Source organism: Hemiscyllium ocellatum, chromosome 25 (genome assembly GCF_020745735.1).
Source record: "Hemiscyllium ocellatum isolate sHemOce1 chromosome 25, sHemOce1.pat.X.cur, whole genome shotgun sequence".
Lineage (NCBI taxonomy): Eukaryota > Metazoa > Chordata > Chondrichthyes > Orectolobiformes > Hemiscylliidae > Hemiscyllium > Hemiscyllium ocellatum.
The window spans coordinates 5,478,406-5,502,319 of NC_083425.1; the positions used below are offsets into that span (position 1 = coordinate 5,478,406).

The 23,914-nt window shown below is 43.7% G+C and overlaps 1 protein-coding gene across 1 annotated transcript; it reads left to right on the plus strand.

Moving 5' to 3' along the window:
- The first annotated feature begins 590 nt into the window (after nt 1-590).
- Nucleotides 591-22,655, plus strand: c25h17orf75 (chromosome 25 C17orf75 homolog). The gene is made up of 10 exons (XM_060844431.1): nt 591-799; nt 6,183-6,266; nt 8,015-8,140; nt 11,062-11,208; nt 13,332-13,389; nt 15,748-15,867; nt 16,751-16,815; nt 17,772-17,908; nt 18,931-19,034; nt 21,436-22,655. Exons 1-10 carry the CDS (start codon nt 675-677, stop codon nt 21,655-21,657), a joined length of 1,188 nt encoding a protein of 395 aa, XP_060700414.1. The 5' UTR covers nt 591-674; the 3' UTR covers nt 21,658-22,655.
- Nucleotides 22,656-23,914: the final 1,259 nt, after the last annotated feature.

The window sequence follows — 23,914 nt, forward strand, 5'->3', positions numbered from 1 at the left end:
AGCACCTCAAGGAAACCACAGGGAGAATATGTAAACACCACATAGATAGTCACTCCAGACTGGGATTGAACCCAGGTCCTTGGTGCTGTGGTGCAGCAGTGCGAACCACTGAGTCACATGTTGAACATCAACCTCCAGAACCTGAACTTGAAACAGCTGAAGAAAATGTGAAGCAAGAGCATTTGTGAACAGCAGTTCAGCAGCAGCCAGATAGGGCAAGCTGTAGAAATTGCTGGAGAAACTCAGCAGTTCGGCATCATCTGTGGAGAGAAGAAACAGAGTTAATATATTGAGCCCAGTATGACTCATTTTTTTTAGGGTCACTGGATTAGAAACATTTTCCTGCTGGGTTTTTCCAACAATTTGTGTTATTGCAGACCTGCAACATCTACAGTTCTTTCTTTTAGTGGACTAAAATATGGTATTCTGATTCCAAGTCAGAGGTTAAACTGAGGCAAGCTGATGTCTAAGTGATCGTTCAGTTTATCCATTGATCTTGGAGCATGAGGTTAATGAAATTTATTTCAGTGCAATGGGTGCAGGCCTCAGCTCAGCCTCTAGTAGGAACGTTTGTCCCGGGTCAGGGGCGGCAGCCGGAATGTTATTGAAGGGCGGGACTGGTGCTCCCTCTAACGGCTTCCCCCATCTGCCTCTGGCTCGGGACGGTGTTAGCGATGATTAGCCAGACCTCCTTACAGGACTCCATGGACGGGGAGCTGGAGCTGGAGGAGGAGCAGCCGCTGCCGCCCAGGGAGCAGCAGCAGACGGACACTTACTACAGTTTGTACCGGAGACACAGGTCAGGCCCAGCGGGGGAGGCTGCTCCTTCACCAGCCTCTCGGAGCAAGGAGCAGGTCGGCGCACCCCCCCCCCCCCCTCACTCCACCTTCCCCCCCCTCACTCCACCTTCCCCCCCCCCCTCACTCCACCTTCCCCCCCCCCCTCACTCCACCTTCCCCCCCTCCTCACTCCACCTTCCACCCCCCTCACTCCACCTCCCCCCCCCCCTCACTCCACCTTCCACCCCCCTCACTCCACCTTCCCCCCCTCCTCACTCCACCTTCCACCCCCCTCACTCCACCTCCCCCCCCCTCACTCCACCTTCCACCCCCCTCACTCCACCTTCCCCCCCTCCTCACTCCACCTTCCCCCCCTCCTCACTCCACCTTCCACCCCCCTCACTCCACCTCCCCCCCCCCCCCTCACTCCACCTTCCACCCCCCTCACTCCACCACCTCCCCCCCCCCTCACTCCACCTTCCCCCCCCCTCACTCCACCTTCCCCCCCTCCTCACTCCACCTTCCCCCCCCCTCACTCCACCTTCCCCCCCTCCTCACTCCACCTTCCCCCCCTCACTCCACCTTCCCCCCCTCCTCACTCCACCTTCCCCCCCCCTCACTCCACCTTCCCCCCCCCTCACTCCACCTTCCCCCCCCCTCACTCCACCTTCCCCCCTCCTCACTCCACCTTCCACCCCCCTCACTCCACCTTCCCCCCCCCTCACTCCACCTTCCCCCCCCTCACTCCACCTTCCCCCCCTCCTCACTCCACCTTCCCCCCCTCCTCACTCCACCTTCCCCCCCTCCTCACTCCACCTTCCCCCCCCTCCTCACTCCACCTTCCCCCCCTCCTCACTCCACCTTCCCCCCCTCCTCACTCCACCTTCCCCCCCTCCTCACTCCACCTTCCCCCCCTCCTCACTCCACCTTCCCCCCCCCTCACTCCACCACCCCCCCCTCCTCACTCCACCTTCCCCCCCTCCTCACTCCACCTTCCCCCCCTCCTCACTCCACCTTCCCCCCCTCCTCACTCCACCTTCCCCCCTCCTCACTCCACCTTCCCCCCCTCCTCACTCCACCTTCCCCCCCTCCTCACTCCACCTTCCCCCCCTCCTCACTCCACCTTCCCCCCCTCCTCACTCCACCTTCCCCCCCTCCTCACTCCACCTTCCCCCCCTCCTCACTCCACCTTCCCCCCCTCCTCACTCCACCTTCCCCCCCCCCTCCTCACTCCACCTTCCCCCCCTCCTCACTCCACTTCCCCCCCTCACTCCACTTTCCCCCCCCCCTCACTCCACCTTCCCCCCCCCTCACTCCACCTTCCCCCCCTCCTCACTCCACCTTCCCCCCTCCTCACTCCACCTTCCCCCCTCCTCACTCCACCTTCCCCCCCTCCTCACTCCACCTTCCCCCCCCTCCTCACTCCACCTTCCCCCCCTCCTCACTCCACCTTCCCCCCCTCCTCACTCCACCTTCCCCCCCTCCTCACTCCACCTTCCCCCCCCCACTCCACCTTCCACCCCCCCCACTCCACCTTCCACCCCCCCTCACTCCACCTTCCACCCCCCTCACTCCACCTTCCACCCCCCCTCACTCCACCTTCCCCTCACACTCCCCCCTCACTCACCCCCACTCCTTCAATCCTCCCCCCACTCCTTCAATCCTCCCCCCACCCCTTCAATCCTCCCCCCACCCCTTCAATCCTCCCCCCACTCCTTCAATCCTCCCCCCCACCCCTTCACTCCTCCCCCCCACCCCTTCACCCCCCCACCCCTTCACCCCCCCCCCACCACCACCACCCTTTCACGCCCCCACCGCCACCACCCCTTCACTCCCCCCACCACCCCTTCTTCCCACCCCCCCACCACCACCACCACCACCACCACCACCACCACCATCCCCCCTTCACCCCCTTGGATGGGTATATGAATAGGAAGGGTTTGGAGTGATGTGGGCCGGGTGCTGGCAGGTGGGTCTGGGCTGGGATGGGATATCTGGTTGTCATGGACTAGTTGGACTGAAGGTTCTGTTTCCGTGCTGTTCGTCTCTGACTCTATGGCCGATATCAAATCTGTTTCTGCCAAACTATCAGACAATGCATTCCAAATCCCAATAGACAATAGGTGCAGGATTAGGCCATTCTGCCCTTCAAGCCTGCACCACCATTCAATATGATCATGGCTGATCATCTTTAATCAGTATCCACTTCCTGCCTTATTTCCATAACCTTTGATTCCACTATCCTTGAGAGCTCTATCCAACTCTTTCTTAAACGAATCCAGAGACTGGGCCTCACTGCCCTCTGGGGCAGAGCATTCCACATTTCCTCACCCAGAGAGTGGTGGCTGTTTCTCCTCATCTCTGTCCTAAATGGTCTCCTGTAATTTTAAGCTGCGTCCTCTCGTTCGGCACTCACCCATCAGCGGAAACATGCTTCCTGCCTCCAGAGTGTCCAGTCCTTTAAAAACCTTTATATCTCAATCAGATCCCCTCTCAGTCTTCTAAACTCAACGGTATACAAGCCCAGTCACTCCAGTCTTTCAGTGTAAGGTAGTCCCGCCATTCCAGGAATTGACCTCGTGAACCTACGCTGCACTCCCTCAATAGCCAGAATGTCTTTCCTCAAATTTGGAGACCAGAACTGCACACAGTACTCCAGGTGTGGTCTCACCAGGGCCCTGTACAGCTGCAGAAGAACCTCGTTGCTTCTATACTCAATCCCTCTTGTTATGAAGGCCAGCATGCTATTAGCCGCCTTCACTACCTGCTGTACCTGCATGCTTACCTTCATTGACTGGTGTACAAGAACACCCAGATCTCTTTGTGCTGTCCCTTTACCTAAATTGATTCCATTTAGGTAGTAATCTGCCTTCCTGTTCTTGTCACCAAAGTGGATAACCATACATTTATCTGAATTAAACTGCATCTGCCATGCATCTGACCACTCACCTAACCGTCCAGGTCACCCTGTAATCTCCTAACATCCTCATCACATTTCACCCTGCCACCCAGTTTTGTATCATCAGCAAATTTGCTAATGTTATTGCTGATACCATCTTCTATATCATTAACATATATTGTAAAAAGCTGCGGTCCCAGCACGGATCTCTGCGGTACCCCACTGGTGACTGCCTGCCATTCTGAAATGGAGCCTTTTATCACTACCCTTTGTTTCCTATCAGCCAACCAATTTTCAATCCAATCTAGTACTTTGCCTCCAATACCATGCGCCCTAATTTTGCTCACTAACCTCCTGTGTGGGACTTTATCAAAAGCTTTCTGAAAGTCCAGGTACACTACATCTACTGGATCTCCCTCATCCATCTTCAGAGATACATCCTCAAAAAATTCCAGAAGATTAGTCAAGCATGATTTCCCCGTCATAAATCCATGCTGACTCTGACCTATTCTGTTACTACTATCCAGATGTGTCGTAATGTCATCCTTTATAATAGACTCCAGCATCTTTCCCACCACTGAGGTCAGACTAACTGGTCTATAATTTCCTGCTTTCTCTCTCCCATCTTTCTTAAAAAGTGGTACAACGTTAGCCATCCTCCAGTCTGCAGGAACTGATCCCGAATCTATCGAACTCTGATAGATTCAAATTTGAGAGCTTTTCTTATCATGTCTGTTCTTCTGCCAATCACCTGACAACTGTGCCCTCTGATTGTCCTCTTTCACGTTGGAGCAGTTCCTTCTTTCTGACGTCATTTAAATACTGGATGATTTTGAACACTTGTATGAAGTCTCATTTGAGTCTTTTCTTTGTCAGGAAAACGAAGATATTATCCCCAGTCCATGCATGCAACTGTAATCCCTCATCCCTGGATCCATTTGTGTCCTCATTAGTCTTGATAATTACCTTAGGATTTCCAAAGTGTTTACAGTCCTTTTGAAGTGCAGTCACTGTGATGTGTGAAATGTAACAGTTCTGGTTTTATACTGGTAAATGTTTAAATGCTTTCTTCTGGTGCACCTGTACCATTAATAGTATGTGGAGACCAAATGTTAACAGTACTCAAGTGTGTGGTCAAATCAAGACTCTACATATTCCACATATCTTTACTGTAGAAATGAGGAATGAGGCATTTTTGTTTGCTTTGTTATATCCCTATGAACGTTATTCATGCATTGGTATCCTTGATCTCTATACTTCAGATTCTTAGTTTCCCAGGAATATATCACTTCTTCCTGCCGAAGGGTACAAACTTGTACTTGTATACAAGTTCATTTGCCAATAACATGTCCATTCTGCAAATTTATTCACCTCTTCCTGTATTTTGTTGCTATTCTCCTCCGTTAACTGCTCAATCCCAAACTATGCACCTGTAAGCTTGGACTTTTGTGGTCACTGATTAGGATACTACCAGAAAGACATTCACAATAATATAATTTAACAAAAGCAACATACTGCCAGGCTGGAAATCTGAAATAAAAACTGAAAATGCTGGAAAAACTCAGCAGGTCTGGCAGCATCAGCATCAGGAGAAACGAGTTGAGTTCAGTGTGATTCTTTTACAGAAGAGCTGCAGTTGTGAAAAACTCAAAACATTTACTGTTTCATATGTCTGGTCGGCATGGACGGGTTGGACCGAAGGGTCTGTTTCCATGCTGTACATCTCTATGACTCTATATCATCTGCAGAGTTTCTTCAGTACAATTGTCAGCACTGTAGGAATGAGATGCACTTTTTAAGCACCTTTTGTTGAATTGGCTCACTTGGATTTGTATTTAGTAATGCCACTTATGATGCTGACTTCTGCCAGGGACAACTCTTCCACCTCTATTGGTCTGAATAAAATGTCAACTTAAGTCAGAAGGCAAAGGAGTAATGTATGGGAGGGACTTAATATTTAATCCCAAGGGAACATAGTTGGGGGGGGGGGGGTTGCGGTTTGGAAGAAGCTCTGGGTCAATCAAGCCAGTTGGATTATTCGAGGGCAAATTTGGTTTCCATGACCAGGTGAATTAGATGAGCTGAATAGCCTCTGTTTCTTTACTGATTCCTGTAATTCACACTTCCTCCCTCATTTGTTACTTGAAAAGTAAATTTTGTTACTGTAATAAAACCAAAAGCTGGAAATGCTCTGGTCTGGATCTGACAGGCTATGTGGAGAGGTACAGAACCCTTTCTGAAAGTGCCAGTTCTGAAATATGGCTTTTGTGATACAAAGAATCACTGCTCAACCACTTTGGTCCAAGTGGTTCTGTTAATTAATTGGTTTACTTGGAAGAATGTGATCACTGATTCATACAATACATGCACTGCGATTATGAATGAGCTTTTAAGATGAGTGTATTAACATCTCTGTTTCTGCTGCCCACTGAATCATGGCTGGGAGTATCCCCTGCCTCTATACTACAGTGGAAATGGAGCATTAATTGCAAATTGTCTTCCAGGTCTCTGCCACTAGGAGATGATGGTGACAGAAATGAGTGTTTAGAAACATGCCCCAAGGATACAGTGTCTCAGGAGGATTTCAGGTAAAGGAAGTGTTGCTGTGTCACCCCTTAAGTTTCTGTTCTGTAGAGGGCTATGCAACTAGAACTGCTTGATAGAGTTTTAAAAATTATGTGCTTGCAAATGTTTTAAATACGAGGGGCAAGTAACAAATCAAATCAAACCACAAAACATAAAAGTTTTAATTTCAGTATAAATATTGACTGGGATTGTTTGGATGAATGGACTGAACAAGACATTGATTTAGCAATGCCTAACAGTTTAACAGGCAGAGTATTAGTTTAGTACTGTCCTTTTATTCCTATTCTGTTTTAATTGTGCTGGGTGTTGTCAAAAATCATGTTTTATTATGAATGAGCATTAGCAGTATTTCATTTTGCTGGGGATGGAGTTCATGCTGTCTCCCTGAGGCAGTGATTCCAGTGTGTGTATTCTGAAAGAATGTACTGTATATGCAGACTCTCTGAAAGCAACGTTTCCGGTTACCTGAGAAAATGTCGGAAAATGGTTAATGCCAAAGTTTAATCAGGTACAAACAAACCATCACACTGTAATGACTTCCCAAATCCTTCAACACAGGATTTAAAGAGGGACGTCACCAGTCGTTCAGCGTAGCTGGTTCAAGGTGTCAGGAGTGGATAAGTTAATAATGTGGGGATGTTAAAATTAAAACTATTGTGTCTGAAAACAGGCACTGAGCCAATTTAGATTATCATGGTGACCGGACAATCATGTTCGTTTTTGCCGTGCTCAGAAATAAATGTTTTTCCAATTCCATCTGGTTTGCCAATATGGGGATGTGTCCATATGGTTCAGGGAGGGTATGGCAAATTTGCCAAATTGGAGCATGTACTTGTGTGAATGAGACTGAGAGGTGGATATTGGAGTGTGTAAAATGGGATTTTGTGACATTGCAACAGCTGTTTACTATTTCCATTTTTTATTTAATATGAAATTCTAGCTCTCAGACTACCAGGGCATGATTTCAATTTGAGTTCCCTGAATTACTGGCCCAGCGAATCAACTGCTGCCACACTGTCAACTTTTTCATCTTGTCCAACTCCCCTGCCATGTTTCTGTCTGATTCAGTGTGATTGATTCCCTTACTGTTCTTGCACTTTCTGGATGGACTTAACTGGTTGGCAGAGAACAGCGATGAACTCAACTGACCTGGCAGCATCTGCGAGAAGAAAACAGTTAATGTTTTGAGTTCAGTGACTTTTCATCAGAACTGTTAGTAGCTGGGAAGGAATGTATTTATGCTGAAGCTGAAGGGTGGGGGCGGGGATGGAGGTGGGTGGATGCATGGATGGATATGAAACGGGTAGCAGCAAACCAGAATAGAAGAGAAGCTGAATAAGTGATAATGATCATTAGATTCTCATCAGAAATGGACTTGAAATGTTAACTCTGCTTTCTTCCCACTGAAATTCTCCAGCAATTTCTGTTTCTGTGGTGTAGCAACTCAACACAAGTCATTTGGTATCCTTTTTCCTTGATTGGGTAACATTTATTGTCCCCGTGAAATATGAGACTGTCCCTTCATTGAATGTTGGAAAGGTATATGTACTAATTCCATACTGGTCAATAGTGGATAGCTGTATGAGTCTGTGATCTCCAGCATCTGCAGACCTCATTTTTTACTTACAGCTGTATGAGTCTGTCAACACAAAAATGTGACTGAAGATAAGGTCGAGTCTGTAAAGATGTTTACATTTGTGAAATGCTTTGTGCAATTTGCTAAGCAAACAAACCATTGTATTTTCCACAGCCTCTCTTTATTGGCATCTAACTTGTCTGTTGTAGCTGAGTCAGAGCTTCGAGCATTCGTTGCTAAACGCCTCAGTAAAGGGGCTCTTTTAAACAAAATGGGCACAATAGCAGCGGTGGATTTGAGGTAAGAAAGAATGATTCAAGAATTTTCATTTATATAGAATCTTTCACAATCTCGAGGTAGTGCAAAGTGTTAATTCAGTTCTTGTTGAAGTTTGTGAGAACAAAGAAAACTTACAGCTCAGGAACAGACCCATTGACCCTCCAAGCCTATGCCGATCGAAATCCTCAGGTTTAAACCTATCGCTCAATTCCTAAGGATTGGTAGCCCTCTGCTCCTCACCTACTCATGCACCTTAAATAAATCTACCGTACTTGCCTCTATTAACACTGCTGGCAATGCATTTCAGGCACCTACTACCCTTTGTATAAAGTGCTTTGGCTCGTGTATCCCCCTTAAATTTTTCTCCTCTCACATTGAACGCGTGACCTCGTGCACTACACATGTAGTAGTTCGAGTTTAGCCGCTGCCCAAATATATACTGTTTGCTTACCTTTCCGTCAGCCTGCTGGTCCCAACATTACCTCCGCTCTGTCTCCCGCTGCTCCTGGACAGGAAAAACAATTGTTGTAATGGAAGGAAATGTGACAATCAATTTATACTTATCCATCAGGTCATATAAAGTGTTGCTATGTATTAGTGATGCACCTGAGCAGTTAATATTCTTAAGACTCTTGGAGAATGTTCATCTTCAAACCAGACCATTGATCACCTTATGCCCACCTTCACAGGAGTACAGTGTCTTGGTTTAATTTCCCATTGAAAACACAGCTACCCCAACAGTGCAGTGCTACTAGAAAGGCCTAGGGAGACAGAGCTAGGCAACGGAGCTAATTGTAAAGATCCTTCAGAAATGGGCTTCTTTTTTCTTAATATCCATTCAGGAATGTGGGCCTTACTTGTTGATCCAGCATTTATTGCTGATTGCGACTTGACCATTAGCAAGCTATAGTGCACTGTGCTGTTGAACCATTGAAGTCTGATTGTTGTAGGGAGTGAATTCTAGGACTCTGACCTACCAACACTGAAAGAACAGCAACATAATTCCAAGTCGGGATCAGTGATCCATTTAATTTTACTAGCTGCAAGGCCCTCTGAGATGTGTGTGTGGCAGTGATTTCCAGAATCGGGCATCATACTTGATGTGCCAGCACTGTGCATGGAAATGAGGAGTGGCTGCAGCAGGTGCAGCTGTATAGCTTAGAGGGAGCATTGGTCAGGGTGGCTTTGGAGGAAGCTGCAGCTCATGTATCTGCTGCCTTGCCCCGTTAGATGGAATTCATCATGAATTTGAAAATCTAAAAAACCTCGGTGAATTTCTGCACTTTATAGATGGTATACACTGCTGCTACTGAGCAGTGGTGGAAGGAGTTGTGGATGATGTCAAGCTTCTTGAGTATTGTGGGAGTTGCACCCGTCCAGGCAAATGGGGAGTATTCCAGCACATACCAGTAGGAATGCTCGCTCCCAATCCACAAACCACACCATTGAGACCTCACACTTAGAAGCCAAAAAAGGTTTTGCAAAAATGTTACACCTGTAAAATTCACCAGTAGATGGAGGACAGTTTTCGGCGGGGGGGTTAGGAAGTGAGTGAGTTGTTGTGAATTCCTAGCATCAGATCTGCTCTTGTGGATACTCCATTATGTGGCTACGTCAGTTCAGTTTCTGGTCAATGGGAACCCCAGGATGTTGACAGTGGAGGATTCAATTCTGGATGTAGGTTTGCTCACTGAGCTGGATGGAAGGTTCATTTCCAGATGTTTCGTCACCCTTCTAGGTAACATCTTCAGTGGGCCTCCGTGCGAAGCACTACTGATGATTCATGCTTTCTATTTATACGTTTGGGGTTCTTTGGGTTGGTGATGTCATTTCCGGTTCTTTTTCTCGGGGTAGTAGTTGGGGGGGTGATGGATAATGGGGGTGGACAATTCAGTGATGGTAATGCCACAGAATGTCAAGATGATGGTTAGATTGTCTCCTATTGGGGACAGTCATTGCCTGGCATTTGTGGGTTGCGTCATTACATTGCCACTCTTCAGGCTAAACCTGGATACTGTCCAGATTTTATTGCATTGGAACATGGACTACTTCAATATCGAGGAGATGTGAATGCTGCTGAACATTGTGCTGGCGATTGTTACAACTGAGTGGCTTCCTCTGCCATCTCAGAGGGCACATAAGAGTTAGCCACATTTGTGGGTCTGAATTCATTCGTGGACCAGACCTAATGACCTAAAAGGTATTTGAGAACCAGTTGAAATTTATTTTTGACAATTGACAGTGATGGTTAGTTTAGGACTCTTAATTCCAGACTTTTTTTATAGCATTCAAATGCCACCAGCTGCCATGGTGGGATCCGAACTCAGGTCCCCGAACATTACCTGGGTTTCTGGATTGATAGTCTGATGATAATGCCACAAAGCCACCTATCCACCTCCATTCACTAATAAAGGGAGTAAAGCATTCAAAGTAATTCAAGAATTTTTATGCATTCTGCATTGTTGCTAAAACATAAAACAGAAAATTAAAAGTTCACACTTGCAATATGAATTGGAGAATTGAGACCATGAGGTTCTCAATCAATTGTGGGTTTTGTTCAGTATTTGGCATTGTAACTAGCCACATCCAGGTTCCCCACTGGTCTTGTGGTCAGTAAGTAAGAAAGTAGACAACGCTGCTCTATTATAATCCAAGGAAGGAGAAAACTTAACAAAAATAATCTCTACATGAAATCACAAACCAAATCTGGAGCATCGGACATTCATTCATGGTGCCTTTTTTAAAGAACTGTCACAAATATAAGAACACCCAGAGATAGCTGAGTGTTTCACTTGCTGGGTGGAGGGAAGCGTGCTAATTTTCCAAGTGATATTGGAGTCATTGGAGACAATGAGACTGAGATGGTCCGTTATGCATGCAGCAAGTTAATGACATAAAGCTAAAGACTCTGTACTAAATGAAGTGCATTTATTTATTTGCAGCATAGCCGAGCAGACTGTCGCTTGTTACTATTGCCTCGTCCAGCAGGATCCGCCCCCAGGGCCAGAAAGTAACAAACTGGAGTCCATATCTGTGGTCACTGATTATGTTCTCTGCTTTCTGGGCAGTACAGAGAAGAGCCTTGAACTATATCCTTCAAAGGAGCAGTTCCTGATGTTTGAACCAGTCTGAAAAATGTGTTGCTGGAAAAGCACAGCAGGTCAGGCAGCATCCAAGGAGCAGGAGAATTGACGTTTCGGGCATAAGCCCTTCACCAGTCTGTCCCATAAGTCACTGAGTTCTGTACTTTAGGAGGGTACTCAGTTTGCACTGTTAACTGAACTGAAACATTCCTGTGGTCATAGGGTAATACAAACCCTTCAGTCCAACTCATCCATGCCGACCAGATATCCTAATCTAGTCCCACTTGCCAGCATTTGGCCCATATCCTTCTAAACTCCAACTACATATATACCCATCCAGATTGCTTTTAAATGATGTAATTGTACCAACTTCCATCACTTCTCTGGCAGCTCATTCCATACGATGCCCCTTAGGTCTCTTTTATATCTTTCCTCTCTCACCCTAAACCTATGCCCTCTAGTTCTGGACTCTCTCATCCCAGGGAAAAGACCGTGTCTGTTTACCCTATCCATGCTCCTCATGATATTGTAAACCTCTAAGGTCACCCCTCAGCCTCCAACGCTCCAGGGAAAACAGCCCCAGCCTGTTCAGCCTCTCCCTGTAGCTCAAATCCTCCAACCCTGGCAACATCCTTGTAAATCTTTTCTGAACCCTTTCAAGTTTCACAATGTTCTTCCTATAGGAGAAAGACCAGAGTTGCATGCAATATTCCAACAGTGGCCTAACCAGTGTCCTGTACAGCCACAACATGGCCTCCCAACTCCTGTACTCAGTACTCTGACCAATAAAGGAATGCTGACCAAACGCCACCTGCTTCATTATCCTATCTCCCTGTGACTCCACTTTCAAGGTGCTATGCACCTTGCACTCCAAGGTCACTTTGTTCAGCAACACTCCCAGGACCTTACCATTAAGCATGTAAGTCCAACCCTGACTTACCTTTCCAAAGGCACCATCACACATTTATCTAAATTAAATTCCATCTGATCACGTAGACACAATCTTCAGGCTTTCCACAAACATTCTTACCAGTAGTGCTCGCTCTCAATCCACAAACCACACCATTGAAGCCTCACACTTAGAAGTCAAAAAAGGTTTTGCAAAAATGTTACGCCTGTAAAATTCACCAGTCAAAATCCCAAATGGAGCAGACCCATCAGATAGCACTGGCAGCTCTCTAACTGGTAACTTGTATCACTGATTTATAAAGCTGAAAGAAGACAAAACATTAGGATTCTATCAAATGCCACCACACAACAGAAAATACATATTCTCATCTGAAGGAAAACAGCATCATTGCTGAAGTTTGTTGATATAAGGCATTACTTAAGTGGTATATTCTGCCAGCTGCTAAGATGTTTCTTTCCTGTTCTTGAAGATACGATTCAAGAGCTCTGTGAAGGAACTGTCAGCTTGCAATCCCCTTTAGTGTGTCTGTGTGGGGTAGTCCGCACTTGATTAAAACACTAATTAGAAAAAATACCTACACTTTCATTCTCAAGCCAAAGGAAATAGCAGCAGTTGTAGTCTTCATCACGGAATGTGAGTGCGGTATATCCCTTCTGCAAATACCAGCGTCATGTACCAACCAGAGACCACACCTGGTAAACGTGGGGAGTGTAGGAGAGGGGGCTGGAGGACGGAGGCAATAAGACATCACCTGTGCACCACTCCAACAATTGGGTGAACAGCCAACAATGACTGTTGAGTCTTCCATATGAATAAAACTGCAGAGATGGAAGGAAGACAGATACTCTAAAGTGTACTGCCTCAACAATCCTCAATCTGAACTGAGCCATTACTGGTGCAGATGGCATCTCTTTAATTTGTGGTTGAATCTTCATGTCATTGGGCTAGGGAGTAAACTCAACCTGACACATGCTCTAGAGCATTATTCCATAATCCATTCTCCAGATCAGGATCCATTTCCCTTGTTCAGTACCCTGCCTGTGCTTGCAGATGGTCTTGCACCTTATTAGAAGGCATTCTGTGTTCATGTAGCTGTGACTAACTCAGAATTAACTCCTCTGTGATTGAGGAGTTTAAAAAAAATTAAAAGTCCAAGTTTTAAACAAATTAAAACAATGAATGTTTTGTGGAAGTGTTCATTTACTTAACAAGATCATACTTTCAGAATAGAGTTGGATAAATACGCCCAGGGATTGCACCTTTACTTGGATGCGGAGGTAAAAGTTTTGTTATTTATCTTCTATTTACATAGAAATTACAGCAGGCTGTTTGACCTAACCTCATGCTGCTTCTCACCATACTCCCTAATCTTAATTCCCTGCTCTGTTATTTTCCATTTTCTTCAAGCAGCAATCGAAAAAATTTTAAATATTGACAAATTATTTTAAAAATTGCAAACTCCAACAATGGAGCCTTGCAATCTTCACTGAAAAATCAAATTCTCCTCTCTTGATTTAGTCTGAATCTCTCACATTTAATCTTCTATCCGCAAGTTTCATTCACTGGAAACTGGTTCCACTTATCTTGTCTTCTCTATTGTGAATGCCTTTACCATTTCATTCTTTATCTCTGTTTTAAAGTAACTGTTCCAAATCTTTGTCTTTTTTTGGATTTGAATGATCTAATTTTGAACAACTTTCTTTATGAATCAGCATTGTAATATTGCTACTGTCTCAACATCCTACCTGTAGTGTGGAGCCCAGTATTGTACTCAGTAATCCAACTATGAGCTACTGGAGTTTCACACTTCTCTAAAGCCTTGTGGGCTTGAGCCACCTGCTTCATCCAACTCCCAAAAACAGAAGAAACATGGGCAGTGTTTAGCTGTCTGCTACTTTCAGACATAATCACCAGGCAGGACGAAGAGATTTTAATAGTTGTTTTGTGGGTGGGTGGTAGTTGACAAGGATTGAATTTCTGATGTGACCTAGAAAAGGATGAAATCTTTTTAATCTTTGTGCTTCACTGCAGTTTATGCTTCTTTTCAAACAGTCCCTCCCTTTGTCAATGTGGATGACCTAATAAGTTATCTTTTAATTTAAGAAATTGTGAAATATCATAGTCTTAGCTGGCTAGATCAGGATTGTTTCTGTTTCAATGTCCAGCTGAGCTTACCTCAGTTGAATTGTGCTGGCATTCATGCCTTTGGAGAGAAAAGCTCAGGTGGGGCTCCTTTGCTCATTCCCCTGCAGAAAACATGTTTTGTAAATGAGGACAGTGGTATCGCTACCTGTAATTGGACAATCCACTGACCGTTGCTGTCTTGTCTCTGCATAACAGCCAATACTTAGCCAAAGCAGTGAAGCATTATTCATCCTATCATATCTGCAGCTTCTGTTGCATGTGAATCTTCAATTGATGACCAGGTGTATGACTGCATTGATACTACAGGGAACCTTCTGAACGGCTTCCGCGCACCAGCTTTCTAATTTCTTTTCCTTACTTTCAGGAAGGAATTTGAAACTATCAAATATAGCCCCTCAACTTCAAGAAGGGAGGGGGTCAGCAACAGGAAACTATATGTTGTTCACATATCATCTTTTGTGAAGATGATGTTAGAGTTTTCCACTGAAGAGTTTATAGCTATGCACTTAAGAAGGTTCAGGCATTGGGAAGAGTTGACATGGCTTAGTTGAAGAGAAATCATGCCTAACAATTTATCAAGTTCTTTGAAGGAGTAGTGTATCAAAGGAAGCATGTAGAAGTACCATAATGGCAGAAGACATTTGGTAAGGTGCCATATTGTTGTGGAAAATAAAATTTCATGGTATTGATGGTGATCTATTAACATAGAAGATAGGTTCAGGGTGAGAGTATGCATAAATGGGTCTGTCTCATTTGCAAGATGTGACATGTGGAATCCTGCAGGGATCTGTGCTGAGGCCTCAATATTTTACAATTTACATCAATCTCTTGAAGTGAGTGAAGGTATGGTTGCTAAATTCGCAAGTAACACCAAAAATGAATAGGAAAATTTGTTGTGAAGATGTGAGGAAGTTGCAGTTGGTTATAAATCTGAGTGGTGGAATATAATACAGAAAAATGTGAAGTTGTTCACTTTGGCAGGAAGAATTTTGTTTTAAAAAGTCCTGTTTAAATGGAGAATGATTGCAGAATTCTAAGGGGCAGAGGGGTTTAGGTGTTCTGGTGCATGAGTCAAGACAATAGTTATTATAAGAAACAGAACATCATAGTAGTGATAAAAACAAATGCTGGAGAAAATCAGCAGATCTGGCAACAGCTGTGGAGGGAGAAATTATTCTTTCAATCTTTCACTCTTCTGTTCCAAAGGATTCTCTTCCTAAAACTGTCTGTGCCTCTATCTCCCACTTCTTCTTTAAAGCATTATTTAAAATCTTTGTTACCAAGCTTTATTTGGTTATCCTGATCTCTCCGTAAATGGATCGGAGTTAGATTCTGTCTAGTTATGCTCATTACAATAACTGTGCTATGTTTATAGGGATACATAAATGCAGGTTATGGTGTCTCAGCACCGATCCTGGCGATTAGGGCCAGGAGCTTTGTGTTGCTTGTTGTTCATTAGATGAAACTTTAACTTTGTGTATGTCCCACAGGTTGGTGCTGTTGAGCTGCATATCCAGCCGTACCTGAGCAGCTGGTATGATGATGCTGTGCTCTACATACAGAGGGTGCTGCAGCTGTTTCAGAACAAACTTCCTATTCTGTTGTGGGCCGTGAGTATTTATGTAGCAAAATAGACATTTACTTATTATCTGCAATATGTAATTGCATTATTTTAGTTATTCCTTCCCTCCCCTGATTTTGAAGAATTCTGCTGACTCGCATCATTTTCCCAACCGCCCCCCCCCCCCCCCCCCCCCCCCCAAACAATCCTTAAGATTTTCCTGAAGTGACGCTTATGAGTCTTCACAGTGAGGCTCAGCAGAAAACTTGGTTGTGGACAGCATCATACCTGATTTGGAGGAGCTGATGTTGGACTGGGTAGATAAAGTTTAAAAATCATGCAACACCAAGTTATTATCCAACAATACCAGGTTATAGTCCAAATAAACCTGTTGGTGTTGTGTGATTTTTAACTTCATATCTGATGATTCATCTTCCCCAGGCATATCTGTGGTGGATGCTGATTTCCGACAGGATGCCCAGCTCTTTTCCATTGGGTGCTGTGATTACTTCTACTTTTACCAGTGTTCTAGCTAACTCCTCACAGATTAGGGATGTGCCTGGGACTTGTAAAATTGTATAACCTTTACATGGGCTGTGCACTTAATCCAATTGCCGCATGCATATACACCTCCCACTGAGTAGCGAGCAATACCAGCATGGTTGCTGTTCTTATTTTCTTTCTTTCTGATCCCTGACATAGGTACAGTTTGGGCAACTGCAATGGTCCGAAGCCCACACCGGCCAGAATAAAATATCAATCTGCGAATGTTTGTGTGTATTTTTCTTCAATTCTATTGAAAAATCACAAAATTATAAGGAACACATCAAAGGTTGAAATGAATATTGAGGTCATTTTGGGTTTGTAGATAAACATTTTTAGATTCTCAAATGTATTGGTCTTTAACACCCAGTGGGTTCTATTTGTTTTAGGCTTTGAGTCACACTCCAGTTGAAGTTAAAGGGGCTGATAACAAAATTAAACAGGATGTTGAAAGGTAAGAAATGTTTTATTTATCAATCGTACCGAGTAACTGGTTTTGCTGTTCCCACCGACTAGTGTTTCTTATCAAGATGTCACCTGATTTTAAGTTACTGATCTGCAGGATCTTTAGTGGTTTTAATCCATCTGTTTGGATATGCTGATACCTCTCTGGAGTAGGTGGGACTTGAACCTGGAATTTCTGGCCCAGAAGTTGGGACGCTAACTACCACTGTGCCACAAGACCCCAACTGCTGGATTGTTATCCTGCATTCTCTGGCCAATTGCAACCTCAGTTGAAATTAACTCAATGTAACCAGGTATCAATCCTGACGTTTTCTACACTGTGTGGTTTCCTTGTTGCACAATAACTTGCCTTTATCATTAGTAGAATGTTTCAACACTTCACCGAAGCCTAATCAGACAAACATGACAGTGAGACAAGAGGAGATGTTAGGAGGGGCTTGGCCAAAGAGGGAGGTTTTCGATTAGTATTTTTAAGAGGAGAGGGATTGAAATGTTACACAGGGCATTCCAGAGCTTGGGGCTAAGTCACTTAAAAGAATGATTGCCAGTGACTAAGTAAAGAAAATGAACATTCTTCATTTATTAGATAATTGAGGAGTGGGGATTTATCTGAAAAAGCTACGGTCAGGTGAGGTGATTCCCAGGGGGGCATCCATCTCTGAGCTAGAGAGAGCACTTATGATGTGGTGGTAGTGTTGCTATCTCTGAGCCAGGAGGACCAGGTTCAAGTTCTGTCTGCCCCAGAGTTGTAATAACATCAAAGGCTCTTGTGGCACTGTGATAGTGTCCTTACTTCTGAGCTAAGAGACTCAAGTTCAAGACCCACAAGCTCCAGAGGTGTGTCATAATGTCTCTTAACAAGTTAAGTTATAAAATATCTATTCAAGTTTCTTGTTGACGCTAAATCGACATTTAACATTGATCAAAAATCTTGCTTTATGCCAGGTTTCTCAGTGCTGCCAGCCTTCAGGGTCTGATCCAAGAGGACACGCTAGCTTCACTGTGTAAGGTGATGACTAAGGAACCACAGAAAGTCATTATTATTGACTGCAGTGAACCTACTCCTGCCTTTCAAAATGCTGGTAGGAACTCTATCCCCATGAACTATACAAAGAAAATTCCTTGTTTGTATGATCCTGAGTTTGTTCAAGTCTGTTGTATGTTAGCCCTATTGGAGATATTTTTGTAATCCGTCTGTTCAGAGATGTTATTACACACCTCTGGAGCATACGCGATCTTGGTTCAGAGGTAGGGATACTACTACTGAACCAACCCTTACTAGCCCCAGTGGGCAACCAGGAAATGCTAGTTCTAATGACAACCTGTGTGTAGGTGAAGCTCTGGGATGACTCAGGAAGGGATAGTGTTTAGCTACGCACTAACTCTGCGCAAAGATATGAATGAGAATGCTGAAACTGTGTGGTTATTCATCTGCACCACCATTTAGTGCGCTCATCTCTGATCTCTTAGCACAGCTTCAGTTTCTCGGCACCTCCTCATGTGTCTCGCTTTTCTACATGTCCCAAAATCTAAAAGCCTCGGTCTTGCGTGTACTCAACAATTGACGATCCACCGCTTTCTAAGGAGGCGGAGTTCAAAGATGCACCAATCTCTGACCAAAAACGTTTACTACCTCAATCTTAAATGGTCAACCATTTATCGTGTGTGATTACAAGTCCAGACTCCCCAACTAGAGGAAGCAGCCTCTCCATTCCCAAGTCCTGTCAGAATTTTTTTTTGTTCTTTATAATGTGACTTGGACTAGAACTTGGATAATGTTGATCATGTTATTAGTCATTCTTGACTTGAGTATCATTGGTAAAGCTGATATTTATTTCCCATCCCCAATTATCCTTGAGCAGATGGTAATGAGCTGCTATGTTGATTCTCTGGCCCACATGGTGTAGGTACTTCCACAGTTGATGTAGTTCAGCTCTGTTCTGTTACTTGCTGATTCATTGAACCAGTGAAACAATAACAGTTGGCAGTGAGAAGCTTCCTGCTTTGTATGCATTGAACAAACGTTGACTAATTGTCTTAGCTTTTATGATCGTTTATTACTCAGCAAATATGGTTGTGCTCACAACAATCCTTTTTCTTTCAGTGAGCAATAAGTTTTGTGAAGACTGGATTCCTTCATTTTTAAACAGTTTGGAAACAGGAAATCCTTTCCTCATAAGGCAAATCCTGGAGAATTTTAAATTAAAGGTAAGGATCCTACCCAGATGCCCCTCAAACTTGTGCAGGACGAGGGCTAGAAGAAATGAATTTAAAAAAGTTATTCAGATCAATTTTGCCTTTGCCAAGCTGATATACCTGGGATGCAACATCTGATTGGGGTTTCAGGATTTACTGTGACGATTTCTACCAGGGAGTTTTCGGTTTTTATCTTCTGTAGGTGATAGCATCCCATCACTCAGTTTAAAAAAAAGCTATGTGTATTCAAGTGCACTAAATCACTTAAAAATGTCCCATCTCATTCTCCTTCCAAAGTGAATAACTTCACCTTTCTCCACAATATACTTCTCTTTTTGTCACCTTCTTGCCCCACCTCTCCAATCTGGAGACGTTTTATTCTCCTCACATCTCATTTTCCCACTTAGCTTTGTATCAACAGTTTTGGATGCACTGCACATAGTCCCTTCATTAAAACAAAACATTAACGTGGATTGAAGATGGCTGAGGCACCAGTCCTCACTAGTACGAACCTGCTGAAATGTAAATGGCCTGTTTATTCTAATTGTTTTCTGTCCTTTAACCAATTCTCTACGTAGTCTAATATATGACCCCCCCACAGCTTTCCCAATTGGATTAGATTACTTACAGTGTGGAAACAGGCCCTTCGGCCCAACAAGTCCACACCGACCCACCGAAGCGCAACCCACCCATACCCCTACATTTACCCCTTACCTAACACTACGGGCAATTTATCCTGGCCAATTCACCTGACCCGCACATCTTTGGACTGTGAGAGGAAACTGGAGCACCCAGAGGAAACGCACGCAGACACGGGGAGAACGTGCAAACTCCACACAGTCAGTCGCCTGAATCGGGAATTGAACCCGGGTCTCGGGCGCTGTGAGGCAGCAGTGCTAACCACTGTGCCACCGTGCCGCCCATTTATATTATCCCTGACCCATGACCTTTCGATTTTGTTTAACAAAAAGATCCAATGCTTTTAAAAAATTTAAATGCACTGCATCCACTGGTTTTCCTGACTCACCCTGCTCAATATATCTTCGAACCAATTTGACTCTTTAAGTGCCTTGTGGTCACTTCTTCAATAATGAGCACTTTTGCATATGATCCGTAGTGGTCTGCCCCCACGTGCGGTCACACCATGGGTCGGCTTTCAGTCCCATTCATTTTTCCAGTGTTTGTTCATTCTTGTATTAATTACTTTAGTTTCGCAATTTGCTCTAGACCACTGGTGTCCCTATATTTTTGTGTGGCTTTCATTGTGAAGCTGAATATTAAATGTTTGATATCTCTGGCATTTTTTTTTCTTATAGTTTCCGCTTTATGAGACCTTCACTTGTGCCAAATTCCTTTTCTCTTACTCGTAGAAGCTCTGGTGGATTTTAAAATTTAAATTTCTTGTTAATTTACTGTCATTATCAATTTTTCCCTAGTTTCTCAAACTGTTCAATTCTCAGGATTGCTACACTTTGCAATATTATAAACTTTCTTGTTTTACTCATACTATCCTTAGTCTCTTTAGTTAGCCGTGAATAGATATCCTTTCCAGGAGTGTTTTTATTTCTGAATCCAGTGTGAAGTTAAGAGCTTTGCAATATTTATTTAATTGCCTATCACTTCTCACCTACTGTTCTGCTTTTTAATTTAATTTCCCAATCCACCTTTGTCAGCTTGTCCTTATATTTAAATTTAATTCTCTAGTTGTAGATTTATGCATATCGCTTTTAATATCAATGTGAAATTCTATCATATTGTGATCATTCTTGGAGGATTCCTTGGCAATGAGATTACTAATTAAACCCGTCTTGTTATACAAAATACAACTTAAAATAGCCTCTTCTCTAGTTGGTTCTGCACCATATCATTCTAGGAAATAATCGCAAATGTATTCTACAAACTCCTGCTCCAAACTACTTTACTGATTCAAGTCTATAAAGTCTCATTATTGTCACTTTGCCTTTGTTGCTAGCTTCTAGTGTATCTTGATTAATACTCTGTCCAACTGTGCAGCAATTCCTGGGGCCAGTGGAAGGAGCTATAAACTGTTCCTTTTCAGTATTTTTTGACCTTTGTTCATTCTTAACTTCAGCCACACCAATTCTACGTCAACTTGATCGCATGCACGCCCACATGCAGCTGGGCAGCATGAATGCTGATCTTCTAACTTTGGTTCCTTGCTATGATATCCCAAGCTGGCATTAGTAAACCTGGATGGGATGTGCAACTTGAACCTGCAAATCATACAGTCCGTACATGTTTGTACCAGTGTGGATGATGATCTTGATCCGAGCATGCTCAATGCAATTTCTACTCCTTACGCCTTTATGCAAGTTAATGTATTATTTCAAAAGCCTGCATTATTGGTTAATTCCGATCTAATCTACCCTTTTGCCCTGATGGTGTCTCTCAGGCCATCCAGGATATGAACAGCCTGAAGCGGTACATTCGACAGGCCGAGACAAACAACTATGCCCTGTTCAAATGCTTTGTCTTTCTCAAGAACTGTGGTAATGGAGATGTCCTCCTGCATAACGTCAAAGTGGAACATGTCGAGATGCCCGAGGCTCAGAATGTAGTGAAGGTTCTAGAAGAATTCATGTATGAAGAAGGTGTCATTGCTCCTACTAACTGAAAAAAAGCTACATCTAACCAATGATTAATTTTAGCAAAGACTTTATTCTTTACTTTGTCATGCTTGTTGCTGTGGATATCAAGAGTCACCAATACTGCATTCTCCATCAGCATCACACTCGTGCATGAAATCCCTGGGCTGGTGCAGTTTGTTATTATGAAGTGCTCTTTAAGCAGCCTGAGAGAAAATAGGTCACTATGGGCTAACTTCACTACGTCACTACTGAGCCCACCACCTGCTGTTTGGATGTTCATCTCCAGTGCTGTGAGCAGTGAAATACATCTTATCCAGCACCTTCAATGAGAGCCAGACTTTGACAGTCACCAAGACAGTGACTGGGATTGTGTCTCTGGAAACTATAGCTGGCCCTTGCCTCTCAGTGCAGACTGAGAAGGATGAATTGGCAGCAGAATATCATTGATTCAACACTTAAAAAGCTGCAGTAAGCTGAGAGAGGATTTAGACTTACATTTGTACACCCCCACCCCCAACCCCACAGGATTAAGAGTTTAAGCAGGGACCCTCTAGGAGGCTACACTGAGTGACAACCAGGAATGACACTACTCGCTTACTTTTTTTTGGGGGGGGGGGGGGGGAAATGTGGGAATAAATTTTGCTTCTACCTAAAACATTCCTGACTGGGAGAGGAAGGTGGGAGGTATAATTTGGGAACAGAGGAAGGAGATGAAAAGAAGATAAGACTACTTTTTATTCAAGAAAAAAAGTTTCTGAGAAACTGGTAATTGAGAAATATGGCACAATGAATTTTAGGGCCTGTAATAAGTAGCGGTTTTAACAACTGCATTAACAGCTGAGGAAATGAATGTGATGGGTTAGAGTAACATTATTCTAAAGATGGCTATCATCCAGCACACACCATTTTAGAGAGGCTCCTATTAACCAGTGGTAATAGGACAAAGAGTTCCCAGTTTCCTCTGCTATTACTGTCAATTTGTAACTAGAATGTATTTACAACAATTTTCTTCTGTGTTTGAATCTTAAATAAAGTTTTCATCTGATGTGTCTTTGTTTTAGAGCTGTCTGCCTCTTTACTCATATCCAAGTGGATAGTTCTCCTTTAATTCAATTGGGTGTTTGTGTGTTTAGTCCATTGCTTGTGTGCTGCATTAGCCAAATCACAAACTTCAGACTGACTCGATCCCAGCTTGGCTTAGGCAGAAAGAATGGAAGAGTGACCAGCGCAACATCTTTCATCCTCTCCCAAACAGCTTGAGTGCATCATCACCCCAGAAATTTGCAGAAGTGCAATGATTGTTGCAGTTGTAGGTAAAATAACACCATCCATCTCCCTGCTTTGTTTAAAATAAGCACATTTGTGGAAATGTAATTACAGAGTTTATTTCTGAAATGAAATAATATCAAAATTTTTAATGGGGATTGCATTCCTGGTGTATTGGTACCTTAAAACTATTCACAATATATACACACCCTTTGAAAACACAAGCCGTCCAGGTTTCTAATAAACTCTTTATGGAAATCCAGCCACGTTGACTTTGCTTTCATGTCTTTTAAGATATGTCTCGGCTTCAACCTTTTGGCTAAATCAAAATTTGTAAAATTTATTTTTAAATTCTTTAGCATTTTAGTCTCTTCTTTGTTTTGTGTGTCTTAAGCTGAGTTTCATCTGTGAATTCTTCCATAAATTAAAATACTCACTAGGCAGTTCAAATTATCGAGGTAAAAACAATGACTGCAGATGCTCGAAACCAGATTCTAGATTAGAGTGTTGCTGGAAAAGCACAGCAGGTCAGGCAGCATCCGAGGAGCAGGAAAATCGACGTTTCGGGCAAAAGCCCTTCATCGGGAATACAGGCAGAGTGCCTGCAGGGTGGAGAGAGTTCAAATAATCTACAGCCTACAAGGACGTCCCCATCAATTCAATTCCAGGAATAATCTTACTATTTATGGAGTTTGAGCAAGCTATATACAAGTTACAAAATGTTATTTATACCAGTTAAATGTGCTCACATGTCTGAGGTCACATTTAGAATCAAAGGTCCAATTGTGACACTGAAACCATTTTTAAAAAAAGAGTTTGGCAGTTCCACTCTGGAGGCCTTCACTCTGGAATGACTTCCTTCACTCACATTCTTGTAATGTCCAATCCTTTTGGGATACCGGTTTAGGAATAAATTAATTACCTATCTTGCCTCTCCTGAATCCCAGTGTAATGCAGCCGTTGTGTGTTTGCCCCTACTCAGACGGACAGCCAAGAGATTGAATGGTGCTGGATTAT